The sequence below is a fragment of the Sciurus vulgaris genome (assembly GCF_902686455.1).
Source record: "Sciurus vulgaris genome assembly, chromosome: 5".
NCBI classification, from domain to species: domain Eukaryota; kingdom Metazoa; phylum Chordata; class Mammalia; order Rodentia; family Sciuridae; genus Sciurus; species Sciurus vulgaris.
The window spans coordinates 17,052,918-17,072,463 of NC_136465.1; the positions used below are offsets into that span (position 1 = coordinate 17,052,918).

At 45.6% G+C, this 19,546-nt stretch overlaps 1 protein-coding gene across 5 annotated transcripts in view; it reads right to left on the reverse strand.

Annotated features, from left to right (window-relative positions):
• Positions 1 to 19,546, reverse strand: part of SH2D4A (SH2 domain containing 4A) — a 61,000-nt gene that overhangs the window by 35,487 nt on the left and 5,967 nt on the right. For all 5 annotated transcript variants that reach the window (XM_079143365.1, XM_079143361.1, XM_079143362.1 and 2 more), the window contains exons 3-4: positions 10,327 to 10,486; positions 8,794 to 8,965 (exon numbers count right to left, since the gene is read on the reverse strand). In XM_079143365.1, coding sequence (XP_078999491.1) covers positions 8,794 to 8,965; positions 10,327 to 10,486 — 332 coding nt within the window. The remainder of the gene's footprint in view (positions 1 to 8,793; positions 8,966 to 10,326; positions 10,487 to 19,546) is intronic.

Sequence of the window (19,546 nt, forward strand, 5' to 3'; positions counted from 1 at the left end):
AATCTAAAAGTGAGCAGATACAGTTTTATTCAAGGTCCCCTTCAGGGGCAAGGACAGTCAGTCTACTGATTAATGAGTTCCCGGCCTACAAATTACATATAAGCAGAGAAACACAAAGGGGCTTATCTCTGAATTAGCATTCTCTGCCATTCTCCCAGCCACTCTAAGCACCGAGCAGGAGAGGGAGAGAAACACTGGGTGCATTCAGACTGTGTGCAGGTGCAGGGTCCCTAAGAACCTTCCTGCGGCTGCAGGGTACTCCTGGTTCACACCAGCTCCCCCAGGCAGGGCGATTCTGCTCACACAGTGCCACACCTGCCATCTTCTCTGTATCCCATGGATTCCCATTGCATTTGGCTTTGCCTGGGAATGGGATCTGCTTCCTAATCTCCATGTCTCAGAATTCCACTGAATGACAACTGAATCCTGCAACTGACCGCCACCTCTGGTTCAGTGACAGGCACCCAGTAACACTGTGCATTGAGGTCCACCTGGAACCACAGCACTCTCACTGAATATGAAGCACAGCATCATTTCCAAGACTCCTGAGCTGCATCACCCCTGCCAGAAGTAAGGATAAGGCAGGTATTTCATCCAGGGCAATGGCTTTGAGAATAAAAACCATATACTCGGTTGTAATCCAGGTGTGATGTCAATGTCCTCCTCAGTATAGACAAACCAGCCAGCCTCCTTTTGCCTCCAACTCGTCATCTGAGAAATGAGGAAGGCCAAGGCTGGGCTCCAGATAGGAACAGCATCTTACTGTTGAAGGTCTTCAGGGGGCAATTCTTGCTGCCTCCATCAGCTGAGACTGGGAGAGCGTGGTCATATTCAGAAATGTTTTCAGCCTCCTTTATAAAGAAAGAGCGTTGCTAAATTTAATTTTTTCATTTTATTCTATAGAGGGAATAGTCCCTTGCAGGATGCTGCCCCAAGTCACAGTGCTGCTTGAAAGGTTGGAAACTGCCATTGCCAGAGTACGCATCTTCTACCATGTGAGTAGTATGACTTCTAGGTATCTGGTTCTTCATTGGGAAGTCTTCAATTTGGATATTTAATTAGTAAAATGAAACTTTTAAACCAATGCAAATACATTCTTTAAAAAAAAAAATCTTTTGTAAAGCTTATCTTGAGTGTGTCTAAAGACCCTCTGAGCCTGGACATTGTGCTTTCTCAGCCTCATAGCAGGGATCAAATAGCTTCTCAGAACCCCCACATTTGCTTCTGTGGCCATAAAAATGAAGCAGAAAAGCTTCCCTCCTCAAAGTGGAGCGAACCTTTCACTGCTCTGCAAGGGATCTCCTGGATGAAGTCATGTGCTAATGAGGTAGCAGGATGGGGTGGGGGCGCTGTGGCAAAAAGAAGCTCTTGACCAAACAATACAACGTTTGGGCTCCATTCACAGAAACACTGTTGAGTTCACCTCCTCTTTGCCTGTCACAACCCTGCCCCACTGCTGCTAGAATATGCACGTCTAGACCTCATGGTGTGGTTTGCCCATTAAAACTGAATGGAAGCCCTACCTAACAGCCGGTGGTATATGAGATAATGTTCTTCTTCAGGTGATGCAGGCCTGGGTGTTGGTTTAGGAGATGAATGTTCAGTGCTAGAAGGAAACCTAAGGAATCATCTCAGTATCAGATCCTACCTCAACAGTGAACTCTTGGGACTCTGTATGGCTGTCTGCAGCACTCTGTTAACAAAGATGTGAGGCCACACCTGGCTCCTCAGGAAAGAGTCCTGTGATCGATTAGCGATGTCTGCCTGGGGTGTGGGCATAGAGAATTCCTGGACTTGTTTGCTGTGGTTCATGTACAGCTTAAAAAAATTTCTTCTTTTGTAGATGAGAAAAATAAAGCCCTGCAGAGACAGAGTCAGGAAGGAAATATAGCTCTTCTGACTACACTTTATCTTACTCATGACATTACCCTAGCTCAAAAAAAAATCCTTTATTGACATTCTGAAAACCAAAACCCTGAAAATATATAATTTATATAGATGAGGGACTTAAACTAACATGGGGCTATTTACCATATTTATAACGTTTGATTACAGAATGCTGCTTCAACTCTTGCTGGGGAGCAATATATATTTTATATATAGGCACAACATTTCTTTTATACAATTTGAAATCATCTGAAACCTGAAGCACATCTTGGCCCAGATGCTTTGGATAAGGGATGGCAGGCCTGTACTATTGAGCCTCTTGGCTGTAGGGGTACAGTAAGCAGAAAGAGTCCTGAAGATACCTGTGCCGGAGTCCCCAGAATCAGTGAATAGGTTATCTTACATGGCAAAAAGAACTCTGCAGATGATAATTACAAACTATCGCTCTTAAAATGGAATTATCCTGGATCATCCTGAGGGAGAATGTAGGAGGACTTCTGCACTTTTGCCACTGACATATTGCTCTCCATAACTAAAGATTCTTTCCCCCAGGTCTCTCTATCTGTCTAACATGCCCACCCCTCTCCAGTCCTGCCCTCCCCAAACTAGCTGCCCAGTCCCCACCTGGAACTGGTTAAACACTGGTTCAGTCAGCACTTCTGCTTCTCTTCTCCCCAGAGGAATGAGAACTCCTGAGGATGGAGACCTTGTCTGACGCCTCCCTCCGTAACACCTATCATCACCGTATGGACCCTCAGTGAACGTTCTCTAGGGGAATGACTGATTCTGCCACAGCAGCCCAACAGTGTCAGGTTGGTTCAGCCCTGAATGCAGAGGAGGCCAGGCCTCTAGAGTTCCCAGTTAACATAACTCCTCCAATTTGTATTTGCAGTTTTCAAAGCATTTCCAAAGGCATTATCTCTTGTGATTTTCACCCCAAAACCCATGAGGCAAACAAGGGAGGTATTTTTAATTTCTCATTTCTATAGATGAGAAAACAGGCTCCAGCAGGTTCTAAGACTTACCCAGCTAGCTCCAGTAACAAACCCTGCAGGGTGTACTCAGCCTCTCATCCTACAGGCAGACAGGGAGGCTGTGCTAAGATTCAAGGCACACGGAGGAGAAACTGAACAGCAGGAACTGTGGCCTGAGAAAAGCACCACCTGCCATCGTGTGAATTTGACTGGCCACGGTGTCCAGGCAGCTGGACTTAATCCTCTTTCTCCATGGCTTCCTCACTCCTTCTTCTTTCCCTTTCTCCATGATTTGCTACTGAGAAAGTTCTGTTTCATTTAAAGCAAAGAACACATTGGTCTAAAACATTTCTGCTAAGAAAAAAATGGAAAATGAGAAAAAAATGGCCCAAAACGAACCCCAGCAGTGGCAGTGTGACCACTCAGACAGAGACGTGAGAGCCCTTCCCCGGGGAAGCAAGGAAATGGACCTGAAAGAAAGGGAGCCCACCCAGCTCCATCCCCAACTTGGGCTTTGCCCTTTCCTTGATTTTCTGAATCAGAGAACAAAATATCCATTTCATACTTCCTACTATGGCTTTTAGCATGAGATGATACGATGAATTTCCGTCTCTCGAGAGCTGTGCAGAGCTACAGGTATCTAAAATGCCAAATTCCTCACCCCAGCCATTATTGCTCCAACTAGCCTCTGTGTCCTTTAAACCTGACGCTGTCCCACTCAAAATATCCGTGGGTAAGAGGGAGGACGATGAAGAAGACACTGGCATTTACCCCAAGTTCTACCTGGGCCAAAGAGGGCCCTGACTCCACGTCTGCCCCAGAGCAGAGCCGGAACACTGGTGATGGACATGGAGAGATTCAGTCCACTCTTCTGCTTCAGTACAAACATGAAGAGCCAGATTAGCTGGAAGCATTGTGTACTCTGAGTAACTGACTCTTCCACAAAAGCTTCTGCAGTGCTGAGTGTGTATCAACATCTGGGTGGAATTTAACTTTTGCCCACTTGCCACAGCCCTTGGAAGATTTCAGATCACACTGGGAGGAAGCACTTTCAGATTCTAATCTGGAGTACTTTATTGGAATCTGGGCACAGTTTCCAGTGATGATCTGTCATGGGAAAATTTATCAAAAATCTAACTGGATTACTTTAGTAAATCCATAGCTTTTCCTTGAAGACTGTTTATAATCCTGGAATTCTGATGACTCTTTTAAGTCCTGCCATGGTTATGCAGGCAAACATTATTGTCACTAAGTTCAATTAAAACTGGAGATTTTTACGAGAGATTTTAGATCTTGCATGACAATGGAATGCTACCGACACTATTTCTTAAATATTACAGTTCAAATAAATGGTAGTTGAAACTTGGAAATCCTCACTAGGAAACCTGAATTGCATTTTGGAAATGTATCAGGTGACTCAAAGTTCTCGCCTGAATTCCTCATCAGAGATCCCATCTGAGGAGGTGGTCTGGGATAGGCAATGAGCTCTGATTTTAAAATGTCAAAGTTTTGACAAATGGGAACTGAAGCAGATATGTGGAAGCAAGGAAACCAGGTCTGTGATTTGGAGGCAAATCATGTAATCTCTTTGAACATCTGTCTCTTCATCTGTGCAAAAAGAAATGCTAATACTTGCATTGTTTGCTTCATGGGAGTGTTGTGAAATGAATGTAAAATGCAGTAACTACAGGAGAGAAAGTTTTGTGAACTCTGAGTCAGATCGTAGGTGCTTTATTCTCATGTCTGACATCAGCCTACATTCATTACCACCAGAGCAGCTCCAACCAGCTCATCTTCCCCTTTAACATCAGCTCCTGCTCCGAAGCTCCTCTCCAGGCTGCTGGCCTCCTACTCCCCAAGGACCCAGGCTTAGGAATCTGGGCCTGCTGCCTTGTCCATGCACCAACGGTGATCCAGGAAAGGTCAGTTCCTTTCAAAATATAAATCTGGGGCCTGGGGATATAGCTCAGTGGTAAGATGCTTGCCTAGCATGCCTGAAGCCCCAGCTTCCATCCCCACCACTGCAAAAATAAAGAAGTCCAAAACATAAATCTGACTCAAATTTGCTCAAAACTCACTGACAATTTCCAATTGTTCTTTAAAAACAGGATTAAAACATGTAAGGGGGTCCCCAGACCCTGTGGTGTCTGGCCTTGCTCACGCCCCACCTAATCCAGGGCTCCCCTGCCCCTCTGCGTAGCTCCTCCCAAGCCTCTTCTCACACTTCGTTGGAAGTGCTGGCCCCAGTGGTCCTTTGGTCAGCCCCTCAAGCCAGTAAAGTCATTCTGGACCCCCTTGCAATGCCCAAGTCCTCAAGGAACAGAGTACACTTTGGATGAAAATCTATTCCTTTCCAAGGAGCACTTATGTCATTTGAAACATGTCACATGGAGTATCTCCCTGCCTCCAAGTCATAAAGTTTACGAGAGCAGTAATTGTTTTTACTCCAACACTGTCGCCTCAATGCCTGGCACATAATGGGAACTCAAAATACCTTTTTTTTTTTTTTTTTCAGTACTAGAGATTGAACCCAGGTGTGCTTTACCACTGGATTACATCCCCAGCCCTTTCAATTATATTTTGAAATATGGTATCACTAAATTGTCCAGAATGGCTTCAGACTTGTGATCCTCCTGCCTCAGCCTTCTGAGATTCTGGAGTTATAGCTTTCAATACTTTAAAAAGTATTTTGAGCCAGGCATGGCGTTGCATGCCTGTAATCAGAGGCTTGGGAGATTGAGGCAGGAGGATCACAAGTTCAAAGTCAGCATCAGTAAAAATGAGGCACTAAACAACTCAGTGAGACCCTGTCTCTAAATAAAATACAAAATAGGGCTGGGGATGTGGCTCAGTGGCCAGCTGTCCCTGATTTCAAACCCTGGTATCCAAAAAAAAAAAAAAAGTATTTTCAAAATGCTTTTAAAGGAATAAGCAAATTAATCAACCTTGGGATCCTCTCCTCACTGTTTAAAATGTTATAGGGGGAGAGAAAAGTGAGCTAGCCAAATACCTAATATATGTTAGGCACTGAAATAAGTGCTTTGTACTTATTGTTTCATTTATTCATTATTAAATTGTACCAGATTGTATCAGTCTTCTATTGCTGTGGTACAAATTATGTTAAATACAGTGGTTTAAAACAACGCAAATTTATTATCTTACATTTCTGTGGGTTGCAGATCTGACATTAGTCTAAAACCGAGGTGTCAGCAGAGCTGATTCCTTCTGGAGACCTGACAGGGAACCTGATTCCTCGCCTTTTTAATCTTCTAGAAGTTGCCTGAATTCCTTGACCCCTTATTCCACCATCAAAACTGGCAACATCACATCTCTCTGGCCATTATTCTATAGCCACATCTCCCTCTGACTCTGCCAGGAAGGGTTCTCTGCTTTTAAGGACTGGTGTGATTAAGTTGGGATGACGGGGATAATCCCAAATAATCTTCCATCTTAAGGTGGAAAGCCACTTTTCCCATGGATAAGTAACACATTCCCAGGGGCTAGAACTCTGGATGGATGTCTTTGCCATCCTTCTGCCTAACAGGCAGGTTGGTTGTGCCCTTTGTATAAGTGGAGAAACTCAAGAGTAAGATGCTATGGCAGCAGTAGGTGAAGAATGCAGGGCTCAAATTATTTCTGATAGTCTAGAAAGTCTTACTAAAGTGGTTGCTGTTTCATTATTTTATAACTAAGATAGCGTGATGAAACATTTCTGAGAATGTGTACTAGAGGAAACAGTTCCTCGTGGCTGGTGCCACAAATTACCATAAACTCAGTGGCTTAGCAACAGATATTTATTCTTCCCACTCCATGGCCTTAAGTGGAGAATCGGGGATTCTCACTCCTCCTCACTGCTCCAGGGGAAGACTTCTCACCACTTCCAGCATCTGATGGCCTTGGCTTGGGACAGCCTAACTGCATTCTATTTGTCCTCACTTGGCCTCTTCCCTGTGTTCCTGCCTCTCAAATCTCCATCTGCATTTCTCTCATACGGAGGCCTCTCACTGGATTTAGTACCCACGCTGAGTCCAGGATGATCTCATCCTGAGAGTCTTAATTACATCTGCAAAGACCTATCTCCAAATAAGCTCACGATCTGAGTTTCTGGGTGGACATGAATTTGGGGGGACACTGTTCAACACAGGCAGGTCTTACGAAAGGCATAAATCTGCCACTAAGTGGACTGTACACTGGTGGAAGATGGCCTGCCACTTAAATGCTCACGCTAGCTGTGAAGCTCATCTGCCACCTGAGTGTCCTACTGTCAGAGCGAACTTAGCCAACAACCCAGAGAGCTGAGAGCATCTTCTCTGACCCAGGGGAAGACGAAAAGCAGAAATGTAAAACCCGCCAACATCCATTTCCCTGTTCCTTGGGCCTACGTGTGTTCTTCTCCCCTGCCCCATGTCTTTCTATATGACAGTTTGACAAGACATCCAAGGGATGGGACAGTGCCAGTCTCCTTGTAGTATTTATGATATGCTTCAGGAACAATGACCATGGTATCTATTTTAGTTTCTATTTTAATCTTTTGAAAAAAAATTTTTCTAGGAAAATACTGTCCTTCAAGCATAAAGCTAAGCAGGCCTCCCTGAAGCTCCTGAAGGAGATTTTTGGAGTTGCTCTTGTTCTTCATGATAGAAGACCTCAGAAAGGAAGCTACCTGAAGGGAGTCTGGGGTTAACATGTTGAGCGCAACCTGACTTGGAAAAGGTCCAGTGCCTCACTGGGCATGTGGGGAAAGTAACCAGACCTGACCCTCTGACATGTACCAAATTTTAGAATGTTGTGCTCCTAAATACTCTGAACCTCATATCTGTAGCTCTTTACAAAGTATCTTCACATTCCTCATATTACTCAGACAATCAAACACAAGAGTTAATAGTTAAGGAATGAGTTGGGGATCCTGAAGAACTAGGTGTGAATAAGATCCTTGGCAGGTTGCTTAACCATACCTGGCCTCAGTTTCCTCTCCTGTAAAATGGACAGTATGTCATTCAGACTGCTGCCGTTGAGGACCAAATGATACACTCAGCAGTGTGCTTGGCCACATAACCACCCGTGGCTGCTGTTAATTATTAGAGTATTAGCAGGACCCAGAAGTAGTCAGAGCAGATAGCCACATCCCCATTTGACAGTGGCACAGAACTCAAGAGAACACAGTGAAGCAGGGCAGGGGACAGAAATGGAAGTCAAACAACTGCAAATCCCCTGTTAATGTGCAGTGTAATTAAATTCCTGGCAGAAGAAGGTACTTCCGAAATAGAGTTTTGTTGTTCTTCCAAACTATAATCCAAGCAGCAAATTATGTTTGAGTTTTTAAAACCACCTGGACCATAAGAGAATTCATACCAGTTCTGAGTAAAAAAATCTATTGTGTTGGGGAAATAACTATCCCTGCAATCAGAGGCAGAACCCAGGATGCCAAAAAGGCACTGAGGTTTAGAGTCTGCAATAAAAAAGGGAAGTCTCAATAGAGTGCCATTTGAATCATAAATGTACCAAGTCTGGCCCTCTGTCTGTCTTTGTTGATAAAGTTTTATTAGAACACAGCCATGCTCATCCATATGTGTATAGTTGTGACACCGATTATTGGGCCCCAAAGCCTACATTATTTGCTATTTGGCCCTCTACAAAAAAAAAAAAAAAAAAAAAAAAAAAATTGAGGACGTCTGTTAAAGAAGACCTATAGCCAGGGAAAGAAAACCCTGAAAATATCTTTCAAGGCCCCATTTTATTCCTTTTTCATGAAACAGAAGGTAAACCAATCCCCCAGGAGAAATGAATAGCAGGACCTGAAAGGTGGGAGGTATTTTTCCCAGGAAAGCCAGGGTAAGTTCCAGATGCATGGCTACATTTGTTTCAGTGGCCCCAGTACCTTCGTCTCCCCCAGTTTCGGAATTCTGCACATCAGTAGACATGCAAGACTCACCTGGCTTCTCTCTTCTTCCAGGACTGGTGCTGGCCTGGATTCTGGCCTCACTTCTTCCTCTTCTGCTGCTTTCTTGCAGGCATTCTGTGTTTTCAGGTTATTCGATGTTTGTGGATCAGAGTACTGTGATTTTGTTTTCAAGTTATTGGTGAATTCTTCGGACTGAGCTTTTCTGAAGAGAAGCAAATGTGAAATTATCAACAGCATCCTTTGACATGGACAGCTTGTCCAAAGCAGATGTCTACATTCAAACTCTGTGAAAAACAGTAACAGATTGCTTATTACAGTGCTTATAATCTGCCAGGCCCCTTGCTAGGTACTTTACAGACATTAACTAAGTCCTCATACCAACCCAGTGAGGAAGGACTGCTATCTTTGCTTTGGTAGAAGAGGCTCAAAGAAATCTTACAATTCACCCAAGACCACATAGCGGCACAGCTGGATTTAAACCCAGGTCTGCCCATCTCCTGGTTCAGAAGTCAGGCTGCTAGAGCACACTGTGCTGCTCTGATCAGTCAGCAAATACTCCCTTGTGCACTTATGTTTTAACGTCCCAAGGGTTGGCAGATGGCATCATCAGCCTTTGGGGGCTGAACTGAGGTCCTTAGGTCTGTTCCAACCTCCATTTTACCAGCTCACAGTAGGGCTGCCAACACCACTACCCAGAGCGGTTTCCCAGAGGCCACCCTGTGCACCTGGCAGAGATGCACCTGCTCAGTGTTCCTTCCAAGTCACCTTCTTATGAGTGCAGCTGATTGTGCTACTGCCTGTTCAAAACCTCCCCACTTACCACAGAAGGTCCATGTGGAGTTCCAGGCACATAGACCTAAGCCCTCTGTCTCCCTCGACTCACCCAGGTACACCCCACGGACTCAGAAGAACTCATTCCCCAAAGAGTCACTCAAAGTGGGGGATCTTGATCATGCGCTCCACACGTACTCTCCTTCCTGACCTTCTGTAGATGGAAACTCAACTTGTCCTTCAAAGCTCAGCTCAGATTTCACCTCTTCTGTGGATCAGAACGATGGGCTCCTTCCTGGGCTTGGTTAATTTCTTGGCTTATGCCTTAACCGTAGCTCACAGCTCAGCCTGCATCAGCTACAGATGGTGGGGTATCAGCCTGTGCCTCCTCCTACACTGGAAGCTCCCTATTCCTCTTTGAATTCCCAGCGCCTGGCCTAGTGAAATGATGGAAAGGCCCTGAGTCCTCAGCTGCGCACAATGAGCAATCTTCTTCCTCAAAGGCCTGATGTCTGAACAGCCTCCCAGCCTGCACCATTCCACCATGACCCTAGTGGAGCCCCTGCTGATGGTTTCAGAACCCATATCCTCATGCAGATCAGCAGCACCTGATCTGACAGCACTGTGGGAATGAAGGGAACAACTGAAAGTCTAAAGAAACATTCCAGAAAGATCAAAAGTGATGCTTGCGATCCTCAGATCCCACCCTGCCCTCCTACCGCGTGCTGTGTGCAAGATCACTGCAGTGTCTTAACCCCTGGCCAGTCTCCCGCCGGCTGGCGGATCTCCTACCTGAGCACCTGGGCTTCCTGCTCTGCCTTCCGCCGTGCCCTCTCGGCAGTAATCTCACTGCACAGAACATCGTAGGGTTTATCCAGATGGTGTTCACCCATCACCCAGACCCACACTTCCTGGTCCGCTCCTAGTTTCCAATGGACAGATTTGCCATTCTCTGCAAACAAAGCAAAATGTGGGTTGAATAAATTCCTTGAGTCGTGGAATGCTAAGATTTCCCAATCAATAAAGTATTTAGGGTCTTTAGGGGTAAAGACAAATATGGTAAATGCTTCCAACATGCTCAGGAATAAGCAGCATTCACAGGTTGCCAGGACAGAAATGACAGAGTAGCAGTATTGTCACAGTTGTTTAAAAATATTATGACCATGGTCTTTTCACATGCCCATTTTGCAGGAGCGGGGAAAAAAGCATTATCCTTCAGGGTAAGGGCTGCTGTGGGTCTCCAGGGTCATCACGTTTCACTGGTGTGTAAAAAACACACATTTTAGGGTTAGATGGTTGTATTTGAATCCGGCTCTGCCTTACTAGCTTTGTGACTTGAACAAACTAATCTCTTTAAGACTCTATTTCCCCTTCTGCAAATGGGGAGACCAACATCTACCATATACCACTGCTGCGCAGGGTCAGCAGGCTGGGGATGCCAAGTCTTTCCCCTGGTGCCTGCCACATAATAGGAGTTCAGCAGAGGTTAACTGCTGTCACCCAGCCTATTATTTACTAATATGGCTGCCTCGAGATCCACACCAGCTTGTGAGAAGATACTACTACCAGGCAGTGTGACACTTGATGAAGAGACTTAAATAACCCTTGCTTACAGCTGAACTCACAGGTTGTATTACCTTCTGATTCCTGTGTTCCTGAAACATGCTCACACTGAGCACCATCCTTGAAACCAGCAGGAGGTGGAGCATACCTAGACGGGGCCAAGAGGTATAGTCCCTACATTCGTGGGCCTGCTTGGGTCATTGTGGCTGTTTTTACACAAGACCCCAAACTACCCAGTGGAGTAGAGTGTGTGAGGAAGGGGCCACCATGGGGAACATATGCTCGGCCAAGCTGTCCAGGTTGGGACTGCGCCCTGTCTTCTTACCCCAAGTGGAAGATGGTTTCCAATTACGGTATTGTGGTGTTGACCTATTTTGTACTGTCACCTGCTCGAAGACAGACTCCATCTTTATTTTGGCACTTTCTACTCTTCCTGGGGCAATGGACACTTCCCGCAGTCTAAGAAAGCCCTAAACAGAGCCACTCCATGGGGCAGGGCACAGACTCCCATTGTCTGCACTACAAAAGGATTCAAAGTGTCCTTCAGCAGGAAACTGCCCTGACGCTGTTTTCACAAGTGGACAAACTGTGAAAGTGGTACCCGGGTAAGGAAGGAAAAACGCATCCCATGTGCCCTCGTGGGAAAGGGCCTTAGTGCCAGACCAAGAGCTCCTGATGCTCCAGGAAATGCCAAATGGTTTGTTAACCTTAGAGAGCTGCGAAGCCTCATAAAACTCCCTTTATCACACCCTCTGGGGCAACTAATAATATTTTTATGATGTCCATCTCTCAACCTTCACCCAAGTAACTCTCTCTACTCATATTTTTTTGACAGCAGGAGACACCCAAAGAGGGCGGAGGCAGCCTGCCAAGAGAGGCAAAGAGGAAGAGCTGAGAGATTCCGCAGCTCAGCTAGGCCAGCCTTCAAAGTCTCTCCCAAAACCCAGTCCTCAGAGAGTATGGCAGGCTGCAGGCAGGAGTGACAAGCCTCAGGGAAGAAGGCCTTGCTCTAGGGTGGGAAAAAGATTCTAGAATCACAGGTGAGCAGGGGACAGTACTTCGGGACTAAAGGCAGAGAGACAGGCAAAGCAGAGGACCAGAATCTGGGAATTTTAAGAGAAGGGCAGTCTTAAGAGTATGGTAAAGAAAAAGAGATAATGATTCTTGGACAAGAAGAAAGAGAGGTAGATGCAAAATATTAGATTTTGTCAGATGTTCAAAACTGGGCTCTCGGCAGAGCAGCACTGACAGTAATCTCTGCTCTAATTCCTCAATTCTGGGGTCTCATAAATGGGGTCAGAAAGCAAAGAGACTGGAGGAACTTCCAGAGTGTCACTCGACTCCCTGAGCATGGGAGGGAAGTCATTCTAGCAGGATGGGAGTCCCACCAGCTCCAACACCCTGGCTTCCTGCCAAGATGAGGGAATGCCGATCAAGACCGTGGCCTGAGGTCATTTTTCCCACCTGGCAGAAACTTGGGTTTCTACTATGAACAAGCAGTAGAGCTCGATGCTGCATTGGAGACAGGGAGGGAACACACAAGTCTGCTCCCCTGAGAGTAACCTAGAGTCTCAGGGGGAAAGAGCCGGGCATTAGACTATTTATGTAAGGAATTTTTACTACCTACCTACCACACACCAGGCACTGAGGGAGAAGCAGGTGAGCACTTATGGAGAGACAGACCAGCCCCTGCCCCCAGGGAACTCACAGTCTAGTTGGACAATTTTACAAAGGGCAGGAAGTCCAGGTGGCTGGATTCAAGGAAAGAATCTAATCTGATGCCAGCACTTTGAAATGCACTAACTGGGAGAAACACTGATATCAAGAAAATCTGTTTGAGAATAAGATAAATGAGCTGTTTGGAAATGCAGAAGAAAATTTCATTTTACTAGAAATCTGGGTGGAGGCCGCCAATAGATGTCTGGAATACATCTGGAGCTGAGCAGCGGGGAGACGGATGGTGCGGATCTGAGAATGACCTTGTAGATCCTATCACTGAAGCCACTGGTATAGCAGAGTTCACAAAGAGAAGGAAGCCCAGAAGGGAAGCTTGGGAAAAGCACGTGCTTCATTCAGGAACAGGGGAAAAGAGAGCCCTGGTTACATATAAACCATGTAAAAGGCAGAGGAGTCTGGTCCCCCAAATAACCGAATAACACAGAAGGAGACTGGGGAAAGGCTCCACCATGTAGCCAGGAAAGGAAAGGAGGGATCGCAGCAGCCTCTGACTTGCCGACATGCTGAGACAGAGGCCTCAGCCAGTGGCTCAGTTTATGTCACTACTCAGGTACTCTCTGCAGAGCTAAGGGGCAGAAAGGACAGTGTAAGAGCAAAGGTCGCCGAAAGATCTCTGGGCACAGGAAACATGGGCAGGGGATCTCCCTGAGTTTTTGGAAAGGGAGAGAGTAAGGATGCCAGGGATGAAACCAGGGGATGAAGGGTGCAGAGACAAGACGGAGCTGACAAGGAGCTGAGAAAGCTCCTGTCTGGTAAGAAAAAAGGAAACCAAATATGCATAGAAGCACACTTCTGCCCCCAGGTACCTCTTAAGGGAAAGGGATACACTTGAGGGATCCTAATGCCAAGTACACGCTAACTTTCCAAAATTCACTATTGTCCAGCCATTCTGGGTTTTCTGTCTACTTCACCTTGAGTGATGTGCACTCCCTTCAGTCAGAGGACAGAGAGGGAGGGACTGTTTTTATAGGACTTCCATTAATTACAAGGTGGTTTTTTAATTTTTTCTTTTCCCCAGTCCTTTAGTTAAGGCTACGCACTATAGTGCTCTTTGTTCGCCACCTCAGAGATTCCTGAAAAATTCCTCCATAACCAACTTTTCTAGAAAGGAGGATTGTCCTGCATGATACACACCACAAAGAACTGCCAAGCAGAGAGTAGAATCCACACCTTATTCTTCAGGGAAATGGTCTCTCAGGGCTGAGAGATGCTCCCCTAGGGAACCATACATAAAACCTCGAAGGAGGCAGTGCTGTAAAATGTGACATGAAAGTAGGGTGGCATCTGTCCTTGGCAAGGGATGGCCAGGAATATTCCAGCCATATAACGGTATGAGGCTGCTCACAACACCCTTGTGTCTGATTTATCCCTAGTGGCAAGTCCAGCCGGGGTGCACGAGGGAGAGACCCAGGCACCAGTGTGCAGTGAAGGCCAAGGTCAGGCCTCTGAAGGTCACCTGACTAGATGACTAGATGCAGCTCAGGAGGACCCTTGTGGAATCTGTGTGAGAGAGAAGGGGACAGAGGGAGATAGACGGAAAGGGATTGTGTACTCTATTCCCCCAGAGGGAAGACCAAGCATTGGGTGAACAGAAGCCAGAGAAAATCAACATCAATAGCCTCATATAGAACCCCAGGAACAAATACACATATTACGGTCATTCCTACATGGGGAATTGGTTCCAAGACCCCTGTGGATACCAAAATCAAATATGGGCAGGGAATGTAGCTCAGTGGTAGAGCACTTGTCTAGCATGTGTGAGGCCCTGGATTCAATCCCTAGCACTGCAAAAAAGTAAGAAAAAAAAAAAATGTTTAAAAGGGACAAAACCCACAGATGCTCAAGTCCCTTCTATATATGGTGCAGTATTTGTATAAAACCCCTGTTCACCTCTGGTATATTTTAAATCCTCTGCAGATCATTCATAAAGCCTAATACAGCATAGATACAATGTAAATAGTTGTTATACTGTATTGTTTAAGGAGTAATAGAAAAAAAGTCTTTTTCATGATCAGTACAAATGTAATTTTTAAAAGGTATTTTCAGTCCTAAGTGGTTGAATTCAGGTGCCTAACCCCCAGTTAAGACGGCCAACCGTAAATACAATGGGGGCCTCATCAGGGCTGATCTGAGCAGAGTATCTTCCTACAAAGTTGCTGAAATATCTATGTACCTCCAAAAGCTGCTGCCCCAATGTCCCACATAGAATCTTCCATTGCTCTGGCCTCTCCAGGAGCCCCCACCTCACAACTGATCCAGAAACCAAAAGCTGGCAGGGACCCCAGGGCTATGGCACGTCCCTGCTGACTGGCTGAAGCCCGTGCCATCTCCATCATTAAATACCACCCATTATCAGCTCTCTTTTACCACAAGGGCACAGAAACTCACAGAAGGTGAGTAACTTAAGCAAGACCATAGAGCCACTGAATAGAAACCAGAATTCAAAACCAGGATGTGTGACTGCACATGCGTTTAGGGCAGACCTATAACATGTGGTCCAAATGGAAACCCAAGAACAAAAGGGAACCACCCGAAAGGGACACCGGGATAACTAATGTGAACGGGATTCTGCAGGCAGGCTGGGTGGGGTCGCCATCCTGATCTTGCCCATGCCCGCAGAGCAGGACGGGACATGAGAGGCTCCATCTAGCCTCATGCTCATTTTAACGAAGGCCAAGGCCAGCTGCTCTGAGGACTTCCTGAAATGACTTAAAACTGTTGCTTGCCCATTGTTTGCTGTATTTGTTAACCTGGGTGTCAATCCTGGAGTTATTAACACCAAAGTCAGGGGGGGTTTTAATTTAAAAAAAAAAAAAAAAAAAAAAAAAAAAAAAAAAAAAAAAAAAGCTTACTTCAGAGACAAAAGGACAGAAGGAAATTGGGGAACGTGCCCAGTACCTAAGTCCTGGGAAGCAGGCGGCGGGACAGGTGAGTGAACAGGGCAGTCAGAGGAGTGGCAGGGATGTCCTGAAAGAGAGGTCAGCTGACTCCAGGGGCTCGGGGACAGCGAGGGGGTGAGCAGCTGTCATCAGCTGGAAACCATGCTCAGCACGCAGCTCAGAGTCGGGGAGACAGCGCCACGGCAGGAGCCATAGTTCAGAAGAAACCCAGAGTCAAGCCAGATCCAAGTTCAAATCCTGGTTCAAATTGTGTCTTTGTTTCCTTGTTTGCAGGAATAAGAGGGAAACAATTACCTCACTGGACTCTTGTGAGGTTTAAATGAAATAAAGCAAATGCAATGCTTACACCTGGTATATACTTACAGACCAAAACCCATCTGGGGAAAGCTCCACAGAATGGAGCAGATGAAGTCAAGTCCAGAGGATTTAGTGACTAGGTGGGTGGATGAGGATGAGGGAGTAACCAGAGTGGCTTCCGGATTTCTGACTTCAGTGACAAGAGGCAGAGCTGTGTCCATCATGATGGAGAGGGGGAGGCAGGACCAGAGGTGGTGGGGCAGTGCAGAAAGCTGGGGTGATGCTGATGAATCCAGGCCTTCTGAGTGGAAACCCTCACTAGGCAACTGGCACTGAGACCAAAGCTCGGGTGAGCGGTCCCACTTGTCCTATGTATTTGAGTCACAGGTATATATAGGTGGGGTTTCACCTTTCAAGGTAGAAGAGCCAGGAGATCACAGACTCTCAATCTTCACCTAGGACCTGTGGACCCCTGGGAGGCCATGAATGAACACGGGGAGACTGTGAACATTGGGAAATAATACACAAAACGTTGTGCACCCTTTCCTAGGCCCAAGCTGTGAGCAGGTTTTCAAAGGCATCCACAGCCCCCAAGACTCACAACCCCACGTCACAGTTACAAACCACCAGTGTAGAGTGAGGTACCTCCTGGGGAACAGGGAGTTCAGAGGGCAGGCAGAGAAGAAAAAGAAATAGGGAGAGAGCTGGAGCCCCAGGGCAGAGGAGAGGCAGCGTGTCAGACACAGATGTGGACTGGATGGAGGTAAGAACTGAATCCAGCAGGGGGCTACGCTGCAGTCTTACTGAACGCCTTGTGTCCCAGGAAGAGGGAAGGTAGGCATTGCCTGTGGTGGTGGCGCAAACCAATGGCTTTGTCGTTATTTCACAAACAGGGAAGACTTGAATAAAGGAACTTTCCATAGGTAACAATGAAAATCCATCCACTGAAGTTTTGTGTCTGTCACAAGGGCACATGAGGGACACCCTCCTGCACCATGCACCACGCACAACAACCAGATCCCACCCACTTGATTGACACTCAATGTGTCACTGGGAAACCCTCTGCTAAGTGACTGTGTCTTCTATTTGTTTCTAGACAAAATCACACAGGAAAAAGTCCCCAGGCAGGTCCCCAGTGCAAGCATATGTTTTAGATATGTGCACCTTGAAATGACAGTAACTATTCTTAAGCCCTACTTAAGATTAACATGAAACATATCTGTTCATAGTACTAGTTTGGGGAGAAGCAGACCCGGGGTCTATTCTAGCTCTCACTATTCTCTCCTGCTATAAGAATCCCATTTTCTCACTACAGAACTCAGCAGTGTTTGCCCTGGGCAAGTTAGTTAAAGGGTCTCAGCTTCATTTTCCTCATTTGTAAAATGTAAATAGCAATTCATGCTTCAGGCTTGGTTGTTATTATTTAATGAGATAATACATTGAAGCAATCAGCTCAGAGTCTGATGTGCAGTCACTTAATAAATGATCATTGCCAGTATAGTCTCGGGAAATGCAAAAAAAGCAGTTTATTTTAATAATGCATTTTATATTACCTAAGATATCCAAAATATCATTTCAATATATAATGAATATACAATTATTAATGTGTTTTTTTAATTTTCTTCCCACCAAATCTTTAACATCTGGTAGACTGCATGTATAGTACACCTCAGCACAGACTCATGCCATGTGACCAACAGCCACATGTGGCCACTGATGACACCACTAGACAAACCACTCGAGACCTCTAGTTGTACTACAGCAAGCACCAGAGGTCCACGATTCTCTCCTGCTATAAGAATCCCATTTTCTCACTACAGAACTCAGCAGTGTTCTGCTCCATTACGGGTTAAATCCATACTTCCGGTTATTTTTCAGTCCCTCCTACGTAATCCTTAGGATTACTAAGTAGCAGCTGGGTTCCTGTGATTGGCGATACACGGTGTAGTGAAGCTCCCTGTAGACTCGCCGTGGTGGTCTGTGTATTCATAAAGACCAGATGATAATGCAAGCACTTCTAATTGATGGGCAGAATGACCGAAAGGAATGGGGACATGGGATATATGTAATGGAAAGTGCCGCCTCCACCAAAGCCAAAGTCTGACTCCAAACCACTAAGAAAAAACAGCATTCAACTCAGTACCAGGGGGGCTGAGGCAGGCCCCGGAGGCAGGAGCACAGACAGGAAGGAGGGAGCCTCAGGGAGGTCTCAGCACATAAGGGCCGCAGGCTTAGTAGGTCTGCAGCTCAGACAGCACCTCTGGGCATCACTGGGCATGAGGACACTCCTTGGACTGTCTGCAGCTTTATTCTCAAAGGCAAAGCAAAAAGAAAGAGAAGTGCTGTGTTTTTAGGGGAAGCAAGAGAAAGCTTTCCCTTTTCTGAAGTCGGAAGAGGAACTGATTTAATGCAAACTACATTTTTCCGAGTTTCAAAGGATTTAAGGGGGTAATAAACTTTTGAGATGAAATACTGACAATGTTCACTGCGTTTATTAACATACTTTTCTCATGGCCATTTAACTAATAAAATAACACAGATTTTCTGACAGATAGATTTGAAACTCCATAAGGAGAAAGAAAAGCAAGGAAACTGACATTATTGTTTTTAATAATCACAAGGAGCGCCATTCAGCAACATGAGAAGCCCCAAATAAAGGGTCCAGGTCACTGACCAGAGCCCCAGAGTCACTGCACCAACATATTACGTTCCCAGTGGACATGATGTGCAGAGGAAGTCCAGCTATATGTGATAAACTCTAGCTAAGGAATACAAGGAGGTGTATAAACCGGTTCCGAAAGACAAGAGGGTTAGGCTTCAGTTTGGGCTACTGGTTGAAGGAAAAAAAATTCTACTTTGGGTAGTGCAATGTAAAATCCACAGACTTGGGTATCCACGAATGGCGTGAGCTCACAACTATTATTCATCTTCTCCGAGTCTGAGTTTCTTATCTATAAAATTGGGCAATTAATGCCAACTTTGCAGAAATGTCGTGAAGATGGGACACGATGTATGTCAAAGGGCTTCGCATCGTGTCTGAAACACTGGCCTGAGCTGGTACCATGCTGTTTACTTTGTGCTATATTAAGTCCAACATAATAACAAATGAGATACTTGCATTTGTTTACTAGTCAGTATAAAGGCTTCATTGATAAAGAGTTAGGGAGGGCAGCGTAGGTGAAGGTCACTGAACTGATTTTCACTTTGAATCTGTGCATATATCAGGCATGCAAGGGAAACTCGTTTTCTCAACCCTTGAAATGTTAAGTGATTTTTAAAATTTGTACTCTTTCTAGTTTAATAAAAAATGCTAAGAAAATGGTCTTGAAGGCCTCTGTGACCTTGAAAACTGTGCTGTTTTTTAACGACTTAGGTATTCGAGCATGACAACCTGAGTGGTGTCAGCAGGGTGCACTTCTCTATGTCTGCATATGTCCCTTCCCCAAGGTCTCAAAAGAACTTCTCAAGCTATGAGGGATTCTTTTGGTCATGAAGGAGTACATCTGAAAAATTCA